Source organism: Hylobates moloch, unplaced genomic scaffold (genome assembly GCF_009828535.3).
Source record: "Hylobates moloch isolate HMO894 unplaced genomic scaffold, HMol_V3 SCAFFOLD_10, whole genome shotgun sequence".
Taxonomy (NCBI): Eukaryota; Metazoa; Chordata; class Mammalia; order Primates; family Hylobatidae; genus Hylobates; species Hylobates moloch.
In genome coordinates, this window is record NW_026652285.1 from 23,501,015 (window position 1) to 23,524,075 (window position 23,061).

The 23,061-nt window shown below is 40.8% G+C and overlaps 1 protein-coding gene across 1 annotated transcript in view; it reads right to left on the reverse strand.

The window, feature by feature from the left end:
- The window catches only part of IKZF3 (IKAROS family zinc finger 3), a 106,865-nt gene that overhangs the window by 51,114 nt on the left and 32,690 nt on the right, over positions 1 to 23,061 (reverse strand). The window contains exon 3 of the mRNA XM_032163496.2: positions 21,906 to 22,007. Coding sequence (XP_032019387.1) covers positions 21,906 to 22,007 — 102 coding nt within the window. The remainder of the gene's footprint in view (positions 1 to 21,905; positions 22,008 to 23,061) is intronic.

The window sequence follows — 23,061 nt, forward strand, 5'->3', positions numbered from 1 at the left end:
TACTTCCATATGACAAATGCTCAGAAGACTATTTTTAACTCCTTTTGTTCCTGTACAACTGATTTCATTCCTTTTCAACAAAATTAACAAGAACTAGCTTGTTGAAAAACACAAGGGCACCTGCTACTTGACAGTAGGAAAGGAAGGTTAAAAAATCAAGTATAAAAGAGTTGGCCTGATTGGACATTTCCCATACTTAGTTATTTTATTATCAATTTCAGACAAATACCTAACCACTGATTTTTGTTCTTTCTAAATTGGGCTAAAATCCATAAGGATCCAGATACATAAGGATATATTACTTCTTTGTCATATTTTGTGCTTTTATGGACCATACTGTCTCACTTTCTATTCTGCTAATAATTTAGTGTGTTTTACTAGGCTGTGGTTATTAATTAGTTAATGAGCACTATCTCTGGACTGCAAAGCAGCAGTGGTATAAATGCACCTGGGGAAGTTCACTGAGGGTTCATTCAGGAATGTGAGTTCTCTCATAAGACAAAATAAGAAAATAAAGAATTATCTTTTCTATACAGTCTCAGAGAGAGAGAGAACTAGTACAACCTGAAGGCCTAGAACCGGAAAATCAAGCTGATAGTAAGTAAGGAATAGGTCATATAAAAATGCCAGAGAAGAGTTCTGAGCTCCAAGTAATGAAAAGAGTAATAATGGACCATTAAGTAGTGTTTGTTCAAATGTCGGTGGATGGGAGGTATGACCACAGCCTAGGCTGACTTAACAGAAGTTAACAAAGAGCCTTTCCTATTTTCTCAAGGGCTGCTATGAAATTACTTGAGGAGTAAGAAAGGATAACAAAGGCCCTGGCTGAGATTTCTGCTTCTGTAGACACAGGTGCAGAAAAGCCTGGTTCTAGCACATCTTGTCAATGTCTTTAATGCCACCAGACTGATGAATATAGTGAAATATCTATCGTGATCCCATTTTTACTTATTCGGTTGACATAATTAGCAAATCTATTAAGGGTAAGGTCACAAATTATTTTTAATTATTAAACCATAGGTCTCCATATGTTACTGTTTAGACAGCACCACCCAGTGCAGAATGTAGTTTTCAAGACTGTCATTCCTGCAATCTCAAATCTAGATCCAAATGCAGTCAGTTAAAGCAGATTTCAACCAGGCAGCTAAATGAGAAAACATCTGGACCTCCCAGTCAAAATGAGAAAGGTCACATGTTAAACCCAGATAATCTTGTTTATTGGTGTTTGAAGGTTATACACCAAGGGCTGGATTACCAGGGTCCTCCTTTAGGCCTGGCTCTGACATCTTCATTCACCTGCTGTGTGTGTGACACTTTAAAATCCAAAGCTTTGAAAGTACTGTGTTATTAGTCACTTCCAAATGTAACTTTCCTAATTCTAAGCCTGAATACTATGTCAACCTATTGCTAGACTGCTGATTAGATCCTGGAAGAAACCGCAAGACAGAACTGTCAGGGGCAGATGATGTCTATTCTTTTAAAACCCGTTTTCCACATTTCCATTCAGCATTTTTCTATGGATGAAGCACCTGTAATTTTCTCCATCAAAATTAAGAAAAAGAAAAGGCCTCTGAATAAGCAAGGAATAAAATTAAAAGATTGACATAGGATAGATTTCAGGATGATGATGAAGAAAGGGGGATTGAATCTATTTCATTATTTTTCTTTTTCTTTTTTTTTATTTACTCAGTGAATTTATTGTAAAAATAAAGAAACTCAATTATTCCAGTTAATGGATTTCACGTTAAATAGTTTAACTTCCAATGGGCTTTCTGAAGAGCTGTTCATAGGATGGTACTTGGAAGAGTCTTTAAGGAAAAAAAGGGTGAACAATAAATAGTTACTTGCGTTAATGGTCACGTTATTTCATTAAAAGAAAGGAGGAGCAGAAATCTATGACATAGTTGCCCAACATGGCATTTATCTGCTGTAACAGAAAGCTGTAACACTGGCGGGCATTTCACAGTATTTGCGCATAGTAAACTTCTGCCATTGTTAAAGTCTGAGTTAGAATTATCAATGAATTCTTCTTTTTTTTGTCTTTTTAAATTTTCTTGATTTAAAAAAATGTATTTGTGTTTTGCAGGTTGGAATGCGAACCCAGTGTGGCCACGTCCTGTGAAGTTATGGACAAAATATTTCAGTTTCTGTTCACCTCTGTGCGTGTTTCATTGTTTTTCATAATTAGTATTATCTTATATACAAACAACTGAACCAAAATTGTTTATGTTGGAAGCAATCCCACATGCCAATGAATACGAAACTATACGAAAGCAGCAAAGTCAAGTTTCTTAAGATTTTACATGCTTTGGTCAGATCTTTTTAATCTTTTCTAGGTTGTGAACATCTTTGAGAACTGTACTCTTTGCCCAGAAAAAGGTACACATGCCCATAAACACAAAATTTCACATACTATTGATTGATTTCTCAAATCCTGAGATCTCAAGTTGAGAATCTCTGACTTAGGCCTTTAAATAGGCTCAGGCTTAAAGACACCTCTGTGTTATATTTTGTAGACTTCATGTAATAGTGATTGGCATTTTTCAAATTTTTTGCTCAAGCATCCTCAAAAGAATTTTGAAAAATTATATATCTCTCTTATACATAGTGGACATTAAGTACACACTAAGTTGACATCTATAATTTTTCCTCATGAGTTTAACTATTTTTAAACAAAAGAATACAGTTTGTGTATTGTAAATAATGATAGTTTAAACCATTACCACACCCTTTCAAATGTATCTACTTAGGAATATATACATATCTGTGATTTAATTTACTCCATCATAAATTTAAAAATACATAAATAAGCTTTTCAAGAAAGTCAGGAAATTTCTCCTTGAACTTCTATTTCCATTTCACTACCCCCATGGAATTTTATCCTAATGTAGTACTCTTGCATGCTTGAGTCATCTATCGTTCATCCCATTATATGTATCTGCAGCAAAAAAAAAAAAAACCCAATAAAATATAGTTACTTTTGTTAACATGAAGTGCTATGTGTCAAAATGTGTTTTCTTCTGGATTGAATTAGCATTACAGTTATTAACATACAATTGAGTAAAACAATTTAGGTATATTATAATTTTGATCACTAATTACCAAATACAGAAAGCAAAATTTATTGGGAACGTATCTCCTAATGAGAAGGATAGAGAGGAAATAATTTATGAAAATTTGATAAAAGAAATTATCTAATTGATTCTTTGTTTGGCATCTTGGAAGTACTTATACCTTAGAGGTGGGTGAGAAATGTTGTTTTCTTTTATAAAGTGGAGAAGGAAGGCTGGGCATGGTGGCTCATGCCTGTAATCTCAGCAATTTGGGAGACCAAGGTGAGAAGATCACTTGAGTCTAGGAGTTCAAGACCAGCCTGGGCAACACAGTGAGACCCCTCTACAAAAAGTTAAAAAATTAGCAGGGCATGGTGGTGCGTGCCTGTAGACCTAGTTACTCAGGAGGTTGAGGTGGAAGTATTGCTTGAGCCCAAGAGGTCAAGGCTACAGTGAACTGTGATTACACCACTGCACTCCAGCCTGGACAACAGAGCAAGACCCTGTCTGAAAAAAAGAAAAGAAAGAAAGAAAGAAAGAAAGAAAGAAAGAGGGAGAGAAAGAAAAAGAGGGAGAGAGGGAGGAAAGGAAAAAAAGAAAGAGAGAAAGAAAGAAAGAAAGAGAGAAAGAAAGCAGGAAGGAAGGAAAGAAAAGAAAGAAAGAAAGAAAGAAAGAAAGAAAGAAAGAAAGAAAGAAAGAAAGAAGCAAGCAAGCAGGAAGGAAGCAAGGAAGGAAGGAAGGAAGGAAAAAGAAAGAAAGAAAGAGAGAGAGAAGGAAGGAAGGAAGGAAAGAAACAAAGAAAGAAAAAGAAAGAAAGAGAAAGAGAAGAAAGAAAAGAAAGAAAGAAAAAGAAAGAAAGAAAGGAAAGAAAGAAAGAAAGAAAGAAAGAAAGAAAGAAAGAAAGAAAGAAAGAAAAAAGAAAAAGCAAGCAAGCTCAATGGCAGCAGTCTTCTAGGCAGATCAGTTTTAGGAAGAAGGGAAGAGAATATACTGAAGTTGCGGACCTGGAAATTGATTCTCTTAAAATTATCCCATACAATCCTTGGAAAGTTTTCCCAGCATTTGAAGAACACTACTAAAATAAAAGACCCCAATGCCAAAATGTACTCACATGCTGTTCTTCACTTTAGTTAATGAACCAATAATTATTTAGTGAGCACTTGTGAACACTGCAGGGGATAAATGGATGAATGGATGGTTGGATGGAAAGGCAGAAAGAAGAATGGATAAACACTGAGCATTTACTATATTCCCAGAACTTCGGCACAAAAGAACACAACTATAAAAGACTGTTCTTGCCATGTCTTTGGGACACAATCAAGTACAATAACACCCTGCCACGATACAATGTGTACAAATTTGGATGTAACAGGATTGCTGATTGCCTCCAGTTGTCCACCCTTCCCCATTTCTCAGACAAGAGCAAGCTAAAGTTCTTATGGGAATGGATAGGAAGTAACTGCTTCATGATCATTTGGGTCTTTTAAGGTTTACAATTGTGTCCAGTTTAAACTTCACTGTCATTGCTTTGTGCTTTTTGTAACAGTGTATTAAAAAACCCCACAAAACCACCTACTATATTTCATTTACTTGCAATAATGTGACCCCCACATTTTACAAGATAAAATTTCAGGATCCCATCTACTATGTTGTGGAGAGAGCTCATGTACTCTTCTTGTCTCCGACACTATTCTCTTTCATGCAAACTAAACACAAAAACAAAAACAAAACAGAACACCCAAAACCCAAAATCCCTTTGGGCTGACAAATTACAAAAAAATTGATAGTTCTCGTGAGCCAGGACAGGATTTTGTTCAGTCTTCAGTCTAGTGGTGTTCTGGTAATTGCTTAACAACCAGCTCAGGATGGGGGAAGGGCTTATGTGTGGCATTTGCTGATTTCAGTGGTATAAATACTCCACTATGGCCAATTTCAAGCTACCATCATGGAGTCAGCCAGCATACAAAATTCTTGAAAATTTAACAAGCAGCTATGAGCTGATTCTGGCACACCACTGGGACTCCTCATTTATCCCTCAGCAGGGTACCTTCCTGTAGCTATCAAATGCCACCAAGGTACACAATGGCTCGGGTCACCGTGCCTGGTGCCAAAGTTTATTTGAGAAGCAGAACTCACTTGGCAAGAAAAGCTGCTATGAAAGTTAGCAGGCACATAAGGGTGTTTCATGCATTCTCTTAATCCAGCTGGAAGGAGGCACCAACACTACTGCTTAACGGACAAAGAATGCAAAAAGAGGCAGGGCGAGGTGGCTCACGCCTGTAATCCCAGAACTTTGGGAGGCCGACGTGGGTGAATCACGAGGTCAGGCGATCAAGACCATCCTGGCTAACACGGTGAAACCCCGTGTCTACTAAAAATACAAAAATAAAATTAGCCAGGCGTGGTGGTGGGCGCCTGTAGTCCCAGCTACTCTGGAGGCTGAGGTGGGAGAATGGCGTGAACCAGGGAGGTGGAGCTTGCAGTGAGCTGAGTTCGCACCACTGCACCCCAGCCTGGCGACAGAGCAAGACTCTATCTCACAAAAATAAATAAATAAATAAAAAGAATGCAAAAAGAAGGGAGAAAACTCTACAGAGGATCCACTAAGGGCAGTGGGCAGCCCCATTTTTCTGTTAACCATTGCAACTGTCTATGGCTCTTTTGCAGATGTCAAATATCTTCCTACACATTCCTTTTAGTTTGCTGTGCTACGCAGCTTAGTTATGAAAAAAAAAGAAAAGAAAAAAAAATCCAGAGATGTTTTCTGTTAAAAAGTTTCAAGGGCCAGGCACAGTGGCTCACGCCTGTAATCCCAGCTCTTTGGGAAGCCAAGGCAGGAGGATTGATTGAGTCCAAAAGTTTGAGACTAGCCTGGGCAACATAGCGAGACCGCGTATCTACAGAAAAAAAAAAATTAGCCATGCATAGTGGCATGCAACTGCAGTCACAGCTACTCTGGAGGCTGGGGTGGGAGGATCACTTGAGCCTGGGAGGTTGGGGCTGCAGTGAGCCGAGATCGTGCCACTGCACTCCAGCCTGGGTGACAGCATGATTTAAAAAAAAGAGATTCAGGGAGAAATGTCTTGGTTTTATCATCAACAGAAGTTACCCGTTTGACACAGTACAAGCTGGAAGGCTCTGCCCATGGTAAGCATTTACAGAAATCCCCTGCGAGTGAACTTTTCTGCAGCAGAGCACTGCTGATTTTGTAAGATAACCCCTGCATCCCATGAGTGACAGGTCTTGATCTGGGCTTGAGAGATGTAATATTTTGATAAAAAATGGCACTTCCTTTTGAAGCATATATTTGCGTGTGCTGAGCAGTACCGCGGGAGCCTCAGTGAGTGCCTAAGCGAGGCTGGCGCGGTCTCTCCCAGCTCGCTCCAGCCACCCTTCTTCACACATCTAAATGTGGCGGTAATTAGCATCCATAAACCACACATGTGGCTTATTTTTTTTTCCCCTTTCAGAAGCATCAAAGTAGTTTGTACTTCTTATAAGCACCAAAGAGTTGTACACCTCAAAAGGGACTGAGACTATGCCATGGGAAGCTACTGAAGATGGGAGCTATGTCTCCTAAGGGGGAGAAGAATTATTTTTTTCAGCAAACTTTCTAATTAAAGTTCTTATCTTTGATCTAAGCATCTACACTGCACAAGATGTCACAATAGAGAAAATGTAAGGCCTTTCAAAAATGATCAAATTCAACTTTTCTCATGGAATCAGGCAAGACCCATAGCTTGTACAGAACAGAAATAATTAAATACATACACCGATTGATCACCACTGTACAATTAATTAAAAAAGAAATCTATTTCATGATGGGTATCGGGTCTATTTGATATTTAGTTGTAGAGCCAGGAGATGAAGCGTGTACTGTGTTGAATAGTGTCCCTCCTAAATTCATGTCCTCCTGGAACCTCAGAATGTAACTTCATTTGGAAATATCATCATAGTAGATGTAATTAGTTAAGATGCGGTCACACTGGATTAGGGTAGGCCCTAAATCCAATGACTAGTCTCCCTAGAGGAGGAGAGAAACAAGAGATGCCCACACAGATGAAGCCCACATGACAATGAAGGCAGAGATTAGAATTATGCTGCCACGACCAAGGAACACCAGGCATTGCTGGAAGTCACCAGAAGCCAGAAAGAGGCAAAAAAGAATTCTTCCCTAGGCCCTTTCCATGGTCCTGCTCACACCTTAATTTTGAACTTCTACCCTCCAGAACAGTGAGATAAAAAATTTCTGTTGTTTTATGACAAACTGGTGTCTTGTTACCCAGTTTGTGGTAATTTATTATGGAAGCCCTGGAAAACTAAGACAGAGGGTAAATGTGCAACTCACGCAGGGTAAACAGCTAGTGTTGATGGGTATCAAGGTATAGTGTGTACTTTTTACCCCTACGGCAGCTCCAGAACAAATGGCTTGTGTAAATAGAGATAGTGGATGATGGGGGCTGCTGAAAAATGGGGGGCCGGTAGAGTGTTAAATACAGGGGGTCAGTAGCCCAACTTTTATTCCTCAACTATTCAAAGAGGAAAAAATACCATCGGCAAATGCATCATACCCTCATAACATACATGCTCATGACAGAATCTTTCCTTCCATTTTCTAAGTGGGAAATGGCAAAGACGGGAATCCAATTTCAGAGGAAGAAGGACTGAAACAAAAAGTCGCAAGAGTTCTATTTCAGTCGTTCAGGCCTTAAGGCCATGTCTTTTCCACTAATTTAAGCACCTAATTACATTCTCTCTGAAATTGTTTGTGCATGACAATTCTTGCTGGGATGACATTCCACCATCTTGAGTCTTATCTCTACCTAGTTAATATCCCTCAGTACACTAGCATGAAACACATCTTCCCTCTAGCCTTGATACTCAGAGGTTTTTATTTTATTGTTAGTTGCTCTGTGATCACAGGCCAAGACATAAGCAACAAGAATATTCTTTCCCATGATATGTTGTAAAATTGTTTTAACTCTTGCTTTTGACATCACAGTATCTTGCTGACATTTTAGATCCAAGTAGAAGGTCCCAAATCTTTTGTATTCAGTAAAGTGGCTGTGATATTCCCAGCACTCATTGGATGCTAAACAAAAATAAAGACTTGGGGATCTCTGGGTTATTTCCTATGGCTCAAGATTAGTCTGAAGATAGTTACAGTTGGTCACTAAGAGGAAGAGAAATAATAATTGTTCATAAGAGTGAATGAGCAGGCTAGAAAAAGAACTCTGAGTTTCTTCATTTCTTCTGCTTTCCAATCTGGTTGGATTATACCACTTCATAAGTAAGTATTCTTAGAAAGATGTAAATATAGGTTAGGGCTCCTTTTTTCAAAAAGTTTATGATATAATGGGGTGAAAGCTTGTCATGCACAAACGATTTCAAATAGAATATAATTAGATGTTTAAATAAGTACTAACTGAACATACCCTTAAAAATTCAGCTCTGAGACCACACTGTGGGAGGTGGGATAGTACAAAAAGGCCTCCTGGAGGAAATAAACTTGAGTTGATGTAAATATTTGCCAGTGATTGTTAGACTTAAATTTTCAGGAATAAAGGAGAAAACCAACTAAATGGTAACACAACATTTAGTCTACATATGGTTTTATTTATGTCCAATTAATTTATGTAAATAGAGCTATATCAACTATATATGCATGTGATAAAAAGCTGTTAGTGATATATATTTTTCTAATTTTTAAAATAATAGTTAGAATCCTCACTGATGCCCCTTTGAAATGGTTACACAAACACTGTTCCTTTCAAGAGCCAAATCTTTTCTTAACTCATCATACAATAAATGTATACACTAGGTTAGGAGTAAGGAAATTATGGCCTGCAGGTCAAATCCAACCCACTGCCTATTTTTGTAAATAAAGTTTTATTGGTACAAAGCCACTCACATTCATTTATGTATCTTCTGCAGTTGTCTTACCTTGCAATGGCAGAGTTGAGAAGATGCAACAGAGATTGTATAGCCCACAAAGCCTAAGATATTTACTATTTGGTCCTTTACAGAAAAAGTTTGCCAATACCTGCACTAGGCTCCTGGGAATACACTGTAAAAAATTACCACAATGTCTGTGGGATCATAAGCAAGTGTATTTATGTTCAAAGTTAATACTTTTGTTTGTTTTGTTTTTGTTTTTTTGAGACAGAGTCTCGCTCCATCACCCAGGCTTGAGTGCACTTGGTGCAATCTCAGCTCATTGCTGGAACCTCCGCCTCCCAGGCTCAGAAGATTCTCCTGCCTCAGCCTCCTGAGTAGCTGGGATTACAGGCATGTGCCACCATGCCCAGCTAATTTTTGTATTTTTAGTAGAGACGGGTTTCACCATGTTGGCCAGGCTGGCCTTGAACCCCTAACCTCAGGTGATCTGCCTGCCTGGGCCTCCCAAAGTGCTGGGATTACAGGCGTGAGCCACCATGCCCGGCCAATATTAATAGTTTTTAAAAGTTTTTTTCCAAATATTTTTGTTTTGTTTTCCAAACTTATTCTAGTTGGGTAAAGACTTTTCCCCTAGAAATTAGTCTGTCTTTCCGCAAGAGAAAAAATAAAGTGAGTGTTTCCATCAGGGTGTGAAATTTTCTATAAAACAATTTTCTAAGAGCTGGAAACTTATAAAGATGCACATGATATTTCATTTTTTAACATATAAATTAGACATGATTGCAATTATTCTGAATTTTAAACACTCCAGACAAGTCTTTGGTTCCTAAAATCTTTCAAATGACATTAAAAAATAAATGCTTCCATTAAATTTAAACAGAATAGAATTCTCTAACATTTTTAAATAATTATTACATTATAGCTAAATTCCCTTAATTACCTTTAGAAGTATAATTCGAATTCTAGTCTTTTCTTTTTTTATAGATGGAGTCTTGCTATATTGCCCAGGCTGGAGTGCACTGGCTATTTATAGGTGTAACCATGATGTACAACAGCCTCAAACGCCTGGGCTCAAGTGATCCTCTTGCCTCAGCCTCCTGAGTAGCTGGGACTACAGGCTTGTGTCACAGTACCGGGCCTAACTCTAGTCTTAATGTTTTCCTGTGCTGCATATGGCAGTGGTACCTTGTTATGCAATAGGTATAACTTCTATCGGGCAATGCTGTTTTTATATTCTATTACTTTTATAATTTAGCATGTATAATTTATACATACTGATCATATTATATATTTTATAAAAGCGGGGTCCTGGTAACCACCTTTTCCAAACATATATGACCCAGATTAAGTGCCAGTGTTAATAGTACAGTAGAGTAGTCCCCGCTTATTCACAGAGGATACTTTCCAAGAACCCCAGCGGATGTCTGAAACTGCAGATGGTACCAAACCCTATATACAGTCACATGCTCCTTAACGATGGGATGCATTCTAAGAAATGGATCATTGGGTGATTTCATCATTATGCAAACATTGTAGAGCACACTGTATTTATACAAACCTAGACAATATGGCCTACTACAAACCTCGGGTATATGGTACACCCTATTGCTCTTAGACTGTACAGCATGTTATGTGTACAGCATGTTACTGTACTGAATACTGTAGGCAACTGTAACACATGGTAAGTATTTGTATATCTAAACATAGAAAAGATACAGTAAAAATAGGTCTTAACTTATGAGACCACCACTGTTTTTGCAGTCCATCATTGACCAAAACGTTATGTGGTATATGACTGAATACTATGTTTTTTCCTATACATACATACCTATGATAAAGTTTTAATTTATAAATCTGGCACAGTAAGAAATTAGTAATAATAACAAAATAGAACAATTATAACACTATACTATAATAAAAGGTATGTAATTGTTGACTCTCTCTCAAAATATTTTATTGTACTGAACTCACCTATTTTGGGATCATGACCATGGAACTGAAACTGCAGAAAGTGAAACCGCAGAGAAGGGGGACTAGTATAATCCGTTTGCAGATTAATCACAAAATAGTGGAATGATCTTTCAACATTAAAATTAGCCTACTCAGGCCAGGAGTGGTGTAATCCTAGCACTTTGGGAGGCTGAGGCGGGCAGATCACTTGAGGTCGGGAGTTTGAGACCAGTCTGGCCATCTAGTAGAGATGGTAAAACCCCGTCTCTCCTAAAAATATAGAAATTAGCCAGGCATGATGGCACATGCCTGTAGTCCCAGCTACTCAGGAGGCTGAGGCACGAGAATCACTTGAAATTAGGAGGCAGAGTTTGCAGTGAGCTGAGCTCGCACCACTGCACTCCAGCCTGGGCAACAGAGCAACAACAAAAACAAAACAACAACAAAATTAGCGTATTCATTTCTTTCTAAATGAAGCTTAAAGTAAATAACTGTTTCTTTTTTCTTTCCCAAATTATTTAGAGTGATTGATCATATCTTCTATTCTCTATCAAGAACTGCATGACACTCCTAGACCCCTAGCAACTGAGAAAAATAATTTCTCTACACAAACATCCTATTAACCCATTGACATGTAGTTGGAGGTAAGGTGATACTATTGTATGGGTTCCTAACAATACAATAGGTTTTTACAATATTTGTTTTAAATTCCTATTGTTGAATGGAAATTATTGGTTTCTTGTTTATGTTTGAGTATTTAATCTGTTTTTTTTTTACCCCAAACTATCTGAAAATATAAAACTCATAGGCTACCCCTGAACCCAAAGTAAATTTATAACATAAATTATAAATTCCCAAACCAACAGTGGCATAGGGATCACTATTTCAACTACAAACTTAATGGTATTACCTACTAGAACTCAGAAACTGTAACTCAGAAAAAAAACAAGCCACAGGCACAGCTATCATTTGCCTCATTCTGAGTGAGACTCCATGGATGTCACCTTCAAGAAGTTGCATGAAGCTGATACAACATCATATGCCTTTCCTCAGCACAAATGACCACATCCTGTGCCAGGCAGCATTTTTCTGTCTCTGTGGTTAAAGACTGGTACAAATTAATGTATAGCTCGGTACAGCTGGAATGTTAGTTGAAGCTGTGATTTGAATCTCAGAAGTTTTAGACAAATAACTCAATTTCTTGGTCTCTTAAGAAATTTAAGACAAAAGAAAAAGACTCTGAGAAATGATTTTCTTTTCTTGAGAAGGAGTCTCACTCTATTGTCCAGGCTGGAGTGCAGTGGCGCGATCTTGGCTCATTGCAACCTCTGCCTCCTGGGCTCAAGTAATCCTCCCACCTCAGCCTCCCAAGTAGCTGGAACCACAGGCACACACAAAGCTAATTAAAAAAAAAATTTTTTTTGTAGAGATGGGGTTTTACCATGTTGCCCAGGCTGGTCTCGAACTCCTGACCTCCAGTAATCCACCCACCTTGGCTTCCCAAAGTAATGGGATTACAGGCATGAGCCAAGCCACTGCACCCAGCCTATTTTCTTTTCTTCCTTTAAGAAACTCATATATACACACATATAACTGACCTAGGGCTTTCATTTAGCCACTTACTCAACAAATATTTATTGCACACCTACCACAGTAGGGCCAGGTACTGTTCTAGGTACTGTAAATATCTAGCAAGGAAAAACATAGCCCAAGAAGGCTGGAAGGAGAGTAGACACGAAACAAAACTCCAAAGTTATCTGTGTTCAGTGTCATGCGATGAATTAAAATAGGGCTGTGTTAAAATAGTGACTGAATTGTCAGGAAAAGCTTTTCTGAAGAAATGACATTTAAGATGAAATGTGAGTAACAGAGTAACATTCATAAAGCAAAAGTGATTAGATTTATCAACATAAATATTACCATAAAATGTGAGCAATATTAATGTGAATATAATGCTCAAAACTCACAAAAAAGCCTGGAAGTAAGTACTCTGTAATGCTATTAGAGACTATCTTTGGGTGGTAGGATAGAGGTGGGGTTTTCTTTTTTCTTTCTATTTCAATGAACTTTCCAAACTGTGGTATAATACAAAAACATATTTGGTCTTTGTTCCTGCTCCCAGGATCAGGCACAGAACTTCTAAAGCACTTGGAATTTCGTAAGTGATAGGAGTGTTTTTTTGTTTTGTTTTGTTTGGTTTGGTTTGGTTTTGTTTTGTTTTGTTTTTCTCACTAGAGCCTCCTGCCTCAGCTTCTAAGTAGCAGGGACAGGAGTGTCTTTTGTATTCATAACGAGCCCCTTTCAATAGCACCTTAGATTATGCTAATGAGGTAGCTGAGGCTGGGGCCACTAGACAGCCTCAGGATGGAGCTGTTCACCAGAAGGACCTGGTAATTAGAGCGTTGGACTTTTCAGCCCCACCCAGTGACCTCAGGGAAGAAGAGAGAGGAAAGGAAACTGGAGATTGAGTCCTATAAACGTCCTTGAACAACAAGATTCAGAGAGCTTCAGGAGCTGGGGGTGTGGCATGCCCAGAGAAAGTATGGAAGCTCCATGTCACCCCTTCCTTGCTCTATGCCTCCCTTCCATTTGGCTGTTCCTGAGTTGTATCTTTTATAATAAACTGGTAGTGATAAGTAAAGAAACTTTTTGAGCTCTGTGGGTCATTCCAGAAAATTATTAAACCTGAGGAAGGATGTGGGAACACTCAAATTTGCCCAAGTTGGAAGAAGTGTGGGTCACCTGAGGGCCTGGTACTTGAGACTGGTGTCTGAAGTAGGGGCAGTCTGTGGGACTGAGCCCTTAACCTGTGTGGTCTGTACTAATTCTCAGAGTTAGTGTCAGAATTGAATTGAATTGTTGGACACCCAACAACTGAATTGCCTAGAGATTTGGTTGGGGATGGAAAACACCCCAGAATTGGAGTGGGATTTGCTAGATCAGCCCAGGCTCACAGAAACATGTGGTTTGGAAGGATAAAATAAAAGGGTAGAGGATGAGGAAGTTTTGATTCCTGAGTGGCCATATAGTCACCTACGGAGCAGCAAAGGGGCTGTGATCAGTTACTAAAGGTAAAAGTTACCAGTGAAATTTAAAGATGAACAAACTCCTGCGGAGCTGGTTCACTGAATGCTTAAGGAAATGCAAACTAACAAGAAAAAAGTGAAATACACAATCCAATGGTTATTGTTATCTGTAACAGCTAAAATGAAAGTTAAAAAGAGTGTTGGGTTGGACCTTGATGTTGAACCACGCTCAGATTCTGGTGGACCTGAACTTTGGATGCTAGACTCAAAGCTGCCTCTAATGGAAAAAATATGTAGGAAAAACAGAAAATACCTCTAAGATCTCTGGTCACCAAAAAGAGAGTCCAGGTAGGGGAGGGCAAAACCAAGAAACTACTGAAACCAGGGGGTATAGTGTGAAAAAGTTACTTTATTTTGTAGATCAGTACCATCAGCTTCCTAAAGAATTTTGACTAAAATGAATTGTAAGAATAAATAATTTAGGGGCAGTATCTTGGCTTTTAAATGCTTCAGAGTGGAAGAGCATGTTTGGGTTTATACAGGATCCACAGCTCACTATGGAACAATCACAGATGGCTACACATGATCCAGACACACAGCAGGTCATTCCTAAGGGAACAGCTGACCTGATGGACTAGATAAGAGCTATTATAAGGTCTATTTACCCTGAGAAGGGGAACTATCTGACTTCTCCTTTCAATGCCAACTGGAACACCCCAGTTGAAGCATCTGATATGCTTCATATGCAAGCCATGTGGAATTGGCTTTGTGATAATCAGGACTCACACACTGAATATGCCCATTACCCAGGTGATATGGTTTGGCTGTGTCCCCACCCAAATCTCATCTTGAATTGTAAGCCCCATAATCCCATGTCATAGGAGGGACCCAGTGGGAGGTAAATGAATCATGGGGGTGGTTTCCCCCATGCTGTTCTCATGATAGTGAGTAAGCTCTCACAAGATCTGATGGTTTTATAAGTATCTGATATTTCCCCTCTGGCACTCACTCTCTCTTCTGCCACCCTGTGAACAGGTACTTTCTGCCATGATTGTAAGTTTCCTGAGGACTCCCCAGCCATGCAGAACTGTGAGTCAATTAAACTTCTTTTCTTCGTTATAAATTACCCAGTCTTGGGTATTTCTTTTTTTTTTTTTTTTTTTTTTTTTGATATGGAGTCTTGCTCTGTCGCCCAGGCTGGAGTGCAGTGGCATGATCTTGACTCACTGCAACCTCCGCCTCCCGGGTTCACACCATTCTCCTGCCTCAGCCTCCCGAGTAGCTGGGACTACAGGTGCCTGCCACCACGCATGGCTAATTTTTTGTATTTTTAGTAGAGACAGGGTTTCACCATGTTAGCCAGGATGGTCTTGATCTCCTGACCTCATGATCTGCCCACCTCGGCCTCCCAAAGTGCTGGGATTACAGGCATGAGCAACCGTGCCCGGCCAGGTATTTCTTCATAGCAGTGTGAGACTGGACTAATTCAGTATATTGGCACCACAGAGAGTGGGGTGCTGCTATAAAGATACCCAAAAATGTGGAATCAACTTTGGAACTGGGTAAAAGACAGAGGTTGGAGCAGTCTGGAGGGCTCAGAAGAAGACAGAAAAATGTAGGAAAGTTTGGAACTTCCTAGAGACTTGGAGGGTTCAGAAGACAGGAAGATGTGGGAAAGCTTGGAACTTCCTAGAGACTTGTTGAATGGTTTTGACCAAAATGCTGACAGCGATATGGACAATGAAGTCCAGGCTGAGGTGGTCTCAAATGGAGATAAGGAACTGCCTGGGAACTGGAGCAAAGGTAACTTTTGCTATGCTTCAGCAAAGAGACTGGCAGTATTTTGCCCCTGCCCTAGAGATCTATGGAACTTTGAACCTGAGAGAGATGATTTAAGGTATCTGGTGGAAGAAATTTCTAAGCAGCAAAGCGTTCAAGAGGAAGCAGGGCATAAAAGTTTGGAAAATTTGCAGCTGACAATGTGATAGAAAAGAAAAACCCATTCTGAGGAGAAATTCAAACCAGCTGCATAAATTTGCATAAGTAATGAGATGCCTAATGTTAATTACAAAGACAATGGGGAAAATGTCTCCAGGGCATATCAGAGACCTTCACAGCAGCCCCTCCCATCACAGGCCCAGAGGTCTAGGAGGCAAAAATGGTTTCCTGGGCTGGGTCCAGGGTCCCCTTGTTCTGTGCAGGCTCAGGACATGGTGCTCTGTGTCCCAGCTGCTCCAGCTGTTGCTAAAAGGGGCAAAGGTACAGCTCAGGCTGTTGCTTCAGCGAGTACAAGCCCCAAGCCTTGGCAGCTTCCATGTGATGTTGAGCCTATGGGTGCACAGAAGTCAAGAATTGAGGTTTGGGAACCTCTGCTTAGATTTCAGAGGATGTATGAAAACATCTGAATGTCCAGACAGAAGTTTGCTACAGGGGTGGAGCCCTCATGGAGAACCGCTGCTAGGGCAGTGCAGAAGGGATATGTGGGGTAAAACCCCCCACACAGAGTCCCCACTGGAGCACTATCTAGTGGAGCTGTTAGAAGAGGGCCACCATCCTCCAGACCCCAGAAGGGTAGATCCATTGACAGCTTGTGTCATGCACCTGGAAAAGCTGCAGACACTCAACGCCTGCCCATGAAAGCAGCTGGGAAGGGGGTTGTACCCTGCAAAGCCACAGGGGCGGAGCTGCCCAAAGCCATGGGAGCCCATCTCTTGCATCAGCGTGATGTGGATGTGAGACATGGAGTCAAAGGAGATCATTTTGGAACTTTAAGGTTTAATGACTGCCCTATTGGATTTCGGACTTGCATGGGGCGTGTAGTCCCTTTGTTTTGGCCAACATCTCCCATTTGGAATGGGTATATTTACCCAGTGCCTGTACCCCCATTGTATCTGGGAAGTAACTAACTTGCTTTTGATTTTACAGACTCATAGGCAGAAGGGGCTTGCCTTGTCTCAGATGAGACTTTGGACTTGGACTTTTGGGTTAATGTTGGAATGAGTTAAGACTTTAGGGGACTGTTGGGGAGGCATGATTGTGTTTTGAAATATGAGGATATGCGATTTGGATGGGGGCCAGGGCAGAATGATATGGTTTAGCTGTGTCCCTACCCAAATCTCATCTTGAATTGTAACCCCCATTATCCCCACGTGTTGTGAGAAGGACCCGGTGGGATTGAATAATGGGGTAATTGAATTATGGAGGTGGTTTCCCCCATGTTGGTCTCGTGATAGTGAGTGAGTTCTCACAAGATCTGATGTTTTTTTTTTTTTCTTTTTGAGATGGAGTCTTGCTTTGTTGTCCAGGCTGGAGTGCAGTGGCGTGATCTCGGCTCACTGCAAGCTCTGCCTCCCAGGTTCACGCAATTCTCCTGCCTCAGCCTCCCAAGTAGCTGGGACTACAGGCGCCCACCACCACACCTGGCTAATTTTTGTATTTTTAGTAGAGACAGGTTTTCACCATGTTAGCCAGGATGGTCTCGATCTCCTGACCTTGTGATCCTCCCGCCTCGGCCTCCCAAAGAGCTGGGATTACAGGCATGAGCAACCACGCCTGGCCAAGATCTGATGGTTTCATAAGTGTATGGCATTTCCCTGCTGGCACTCATTCTCTCCTGCCACCCTGTGAAAAGATGCCTTCTGCCATGATTGTAAGTTTTCTGAGGCCTCCCCATCCATGTGGAAGTGTGAGTCAATTAAACCTCTTTTCTTTATAAATTGCCCAATCTTGGATATTTCTTCATAGCAGCATGAGAAGAGACTAATACACCAGTTCACGGTAAATGCCATGGTTAAGTGGTGTCTAAGAATGTACATGTCAGATATGGTATGCTAAAGTCAGTGTGGACACAAAGAAAATAAGAACAAGGCCTGGAAAGAAGTTTATTACATTCACAGGTCCCAGAGAGGTGGTTATTATGTGCTATGCAAGATCACAGGAGAAAGCACCAGTGTTGGTCAGGAGGCAGAAAAGACAAATGAGGAAAAAGCTTAGGTCAGAGCCTTAATTGGGGTTTCTGTGGAAAAGGCAAGGCAGGGCTGAGTAAACAGTTTAGGATTGGCTAGTTTTAACAATTCTGGTGGGCTCTAGAGCATACAGATGGTCTCTGGTTGACTGATATCTGGCCCTGGGATGACTTAGGGTAGGTGAAATATAGGTGTGGTGTGTGAGAATTGGGTAATGGCTTATGGCAAAAACCTGTGAGTGCTTTCCAGCAATGACAACAATTGGATTTTGGACCAGAGAATTTCCATTTGAGGGGCAATTATTAGCCTGCTATTGAATATTAATTGAAATTGCTCTTATGATTGAAGGACAAAAAAAAATTTTAAAACCTAAAATATTAATGAAGTCTTGGGTGACGTCAGAGAAGTGCTCTAATGGGGAGAGTAGTGCCCAGAAGAGTTCTATAATAACATAGAAATAGTTTATAGAGAATCATGGTACCTTGGGAATGAAAGGATGATATACTCAGGAGCAGGGATACTCTTTTCCCCTACAATTGACTTTGGAACTATGTGACGAGCTGCTGGATTCTATCATCACTTAGACAGTGCCCTATAAAGTAGTCTTTGACCAACAAAGAGATGCTTGATTTGTGGATGGTAGTTTTTTTGTTTGTTTTTTGAGACAGGGTCTCATTCTATCATCCAGCCTAGAGAGCAGTGACACGATCAGGGTTCACCACAGCCTCAACCTCCCAGGCTCAAACGATCCTACCACCTCAGTCCCCCAAGTAGCTGGGACCACAGGCATATGCCACCATGCCTAGCTAATTTTTAAATGTTTTGTAGGGATGAGGTCTCACTATATTGCCCAGGTTGGTATTGAACTCCTGAGCTCAAGCAATCCTCCTGCCTTGGCCTCCCAAAGTGTTAGGATTACAGGCATAGGCCACCATGCCTGGCTGTGGATGGTAGTTTTAAGGTAAATGGACAACATCCTGTTTGGAACACCACAACTGTAATTAAAGAAGGTAAAAACAAATCAGCTCGGTGAGCTGAATAATCTGCTGTTTTCCTAGAAGTGATGGAAGAACTGAACAGTGATACATGCCCATATGTTTCGGTTTCTGATTCATGGGCAATGGCCAACAGCCTGGCCATGTGGTAAGGCAAGAGTGCAATGGAAACTTGGCATATTAAAGGGACTGTCATATGGGACAAAGCCCTGTGGAAATCACTATGGGAATTTGAGGGGTGCATTAAAGTAGGACATGTCAATGCTCAGTAAAAGACCCCCCTTCCAGATATGGAAGCTGATCAGAACCAATTAGTAGGTATCACAGTGTGCGTGTTTGAGGTGAGCACATGGGTCCATGAAATGAGTAGACAGGATGGGGGATGCTACAGCCACTGCAGAAGATGGGCTGAATTTGGACACATTTCCCTTGGACCCCCTCAGGCACAAAATAGCAACAAACTATTATGTCTGCCAATAAGAGAGACAGTTACTGTAGGTGACTATGGGGAAGATTCCCCAGGGGGAAGACCCCACACATAGTTGGCAAGTGGATTGCATTGAAGAGCCAGTGCTGGTAGTCCCAAGGGCTACAAATCATTTTTGTTTTTGTTCTTTTTTTGAGATGGAGTCTTACTGTGTCACCCAGGCTGGAGTGCAGTCGTACAATCTTGGCTCACTGCAACTTCTGCCTTCCGAGTCCAAGCAATTCTCCTGCCTCAGCCTCCCCAGTAGCTGGGATTACAGGTGAGTACCGCCACAACTGGCTAATTTTTGTATTTTTAGTAGAGATGGGGTTTCACCAGTTGGTCAGGCTGGTCTTGTACTCCCAACCTCAAATGATCCACCTGCCTCAGCCTCCCAAAGTGCTAGGATTACAGATGTGAGTCACCATGGCCAGCCTGTTGTTGTTCTTGAGACAGGATCTCACTCTGTTGCCCAGGCTGGAGTGCAGTAGCAGGATCACAGCTCACTGCAGCCTCAACCTCCCAGGCTCAAGTGATCCTCCAGCCTTAGCCTCCTGAGTAGCTGGGACTACAGGCACACACCACCACACCTAGCTAGTTTATTTGTATTATTATAATTTTTTTTTATAGATACGAGGCCTCATCATGTTGCCCAGGCTGGGCCTGAATTCCTGGGCTCAAGAGATCCTCCTGCCTCAGCCTCTCAAAGTGCTGGGATTACAGGTGTGAGCCACTGCACCCAACCTATAAATTGTTTTTGACAGGGATAAACACCGACTCTGGACAGGGCTTTGCTTACCTGGTGGTATACACAAATGGTCAGTACCACGAAAGAACCAGAACAGAAGATATTGCACCAATCTGAACGGCTGAGCCACATTTCTTCATACTAAGGAGCACTCTACTTTCAGCCCATAATGTCAAACAACGGGCAGAGCTATTCTCCTCAGAGTAATAGTTTGATAGAGAATTGGACCAGTCAATTGAAACACTGATTGTCTAAAATAGGGTAAGGTATAGGCGTGAAGGGTTGGTTTATGCATTTGCATAAGTGTGAGGTCACACTCAAATGAGCTAAGGGAGTGTTCCCACTAGGTAGATTCCTCTGTTTTTCTGGTGGATTAGGGAAGAGGAGGTGGGGGAGGATGCTGATATGACTATACAATTCTTGCCAAAGAGGAGGACATTGGTGTGATGACTATTCTTTTTTTCCTTCCCTACATTGTCACATCAGCTTTCTCTTTCCTACCAGATGCTGTGGTTGCAATACCAGCACTGTAATTACAAGTGCCAGAAACAGAGATGATTTCTAAAGCAAGAAAGTGTAACCATAGCTTTAAACCTTTATATCAGAACTCCTAAGGGCCTGATGAGGCAGACTGTCCCTTTACCCCGTCTGGAAAAATTGGGGTTAACATTGAATGCAGATATATTGCCTAGTGGTAGAAATAGCCCACTAGTTCTGTACCTGTGTAACCCTATCCTGTATGTATGGGAGTTGACTGAGGGAGAGGTACTTGCTAGACTAGTATTGCTGCTTACGATCTAGACCAGCGCAGTGGCCAAACCTAATGTTCCTCCCAAAGGTGGGAAAGTTTGGGCATAAACAGCAAGAAGGAGGAAGAGTAGCTGAGAGTAAAGGAATGAATAAATGAGCTATGTAACAAGTCTTGTGAGTCATCCTAGCAAACTACTAAACATGTGGAGGGGAGTCCCTGATTTTGTAGCTAAGTCAGACAGAAGTGCAGGTTACCCGGGGACCTGGTACTTGAGACTGTTGTCTAACGTGGGGAGAGTACTGTGCAGTACTGTGAGACTGAGCCTGTAACCTGTGCGGTCTATGCAAACATCAGGAATTAGAATCAGAATTGAATTGAAGTGGGCTGAGTATGGTGGTTCATGCCTGTAATCCCAGTACTTTGGAAGGCTGAGTTTGGCAATCATTTGAGGTCAGGAGGTCCTGGCCAGCCTGGCCAACATGGTAAAACCCCGCCTTTATTACAAAAAACACAAAAATTAGCCGGGCATGGTGGTGGGCGCCTGTAATCTCGGCTATTTGGGAGGCTGAGGCAGGAGAATCACTAAAACATGGGAGGCGGAGGTTGCAGTAAACCAAGATTGCACCACTGCACTCTGGCCTGGGCAACAGAGTGAAACTCCGTCTCCAAAAAAAAAAAAAAATTAAATTGAATTGAATTGTTGGACATCAAGTCATTGTCTGGAAAACTGGAAAATTGGTTTGTTGGTGTCAGAAAACACCCCAGACAAACTTTCTACAATAAACATGTATTACTTTTATAATGGCAAATAGTAAAACATTATGTTTTAAGTGAAGTTAATATAATTGGAACACTGGATAAGCACCTTAAATTCTCAAAATTTGCTGATAACCTGCAACTATGAAATGCAAATATTTGTGAAATTAACAAAACAGAATCACTCCTAACTAAACCTACAAATGCAAGTTTTCCTTGGAGAACTGATTTCCTCTCCACACTAAGCCTAAGCAATATCTACAGCCATCAGTGTTTAGTCTGCACACTATGGCTCACCTCCTATGTCTTCATCTTCATTGGCTGGGCCTTCTCCACTGTCCACATTTTCCATTTCATGAGATTTGGTTAAACTGTAGTCATTCAAAACCACTGGACTTTCTAAAAGATAAAAGGAGTTTTAAGTATGTGGTTCAACATTAAAGGATTTTTATAAATATGTATTAAGTAGACCCCCATTTAACTTTCAGCTTCACACAATCCTTTAGTGACAGATAGTACCCCTTCACACATACCCAAAAGGGATACATACGTGAAAACTCTTGAGGTTTAGAAATATGCCCAGGGTTCGCAGTGGCTCACACCTGTAATCCCAGCACTTTGGGAGGCCGAGGTGGGCAGATCACCTGAGGTCAGGAGTTCGAGACCAGCCTGGCCAACATGGTGAAACCCCATCTCTACTAAAAATACAAAAATTAGTTGGGCATGGCGGTGCGTGCCTGTAATCCCAGCTACTCAGGAGGCTGAGGCAGGAGAATCACTTGAACTCAGGAGGTGGAGGTTGCAGTGAGCCAAGATAGCACCACTGCACTCCAGCCTGGGTGACAGAGTGAGACTTCGTCTCAAACAAAAAAAAAAAGAGAAAAGAAATATGCCCAGGGTTCATGTACCCTCTGAATACACACAACTTTCTTGAATATTTCTTTCTTCTGAGTTAAAGGGCACTCATGTTCCTTCTAGAGAAAAACTATCTCTCCATTGGTATATCTCACGATATTCAGTAGGATGCCATTGCTATTTATGACAAAGTAGTGACCAGAAATACTAAGCATGCAAACACTGGCATAACCTAATTTGGGAAAGATGCTTTCCTAGGAGGAAGATCTGTAAGCTTTCTGTATGCCAAATTCTGTTTTTCCCTTCTGTTCACATTATAAATGTGATTCTGTGGAAAACATATTGGACCCCAAGTTTCTTTATTTGTTTGAACATTTACTGAATGTTGACAAGGCTACAGATATGAATAAGTCATTATGTCTTCAAGGAGCTCATACTTTGAGATATAGATAAGAGAAGCCCACAACTCTAACACACAGTAGGCTCAGACGAGGGATTAAATAAAGGAAATACAAAGTGTTATTAAAGTTCATAAGTGAAAGGGAGCAGACATAATAAAAACATGCTTAAACAAACAGCAAACTTGTTACAAAATAAG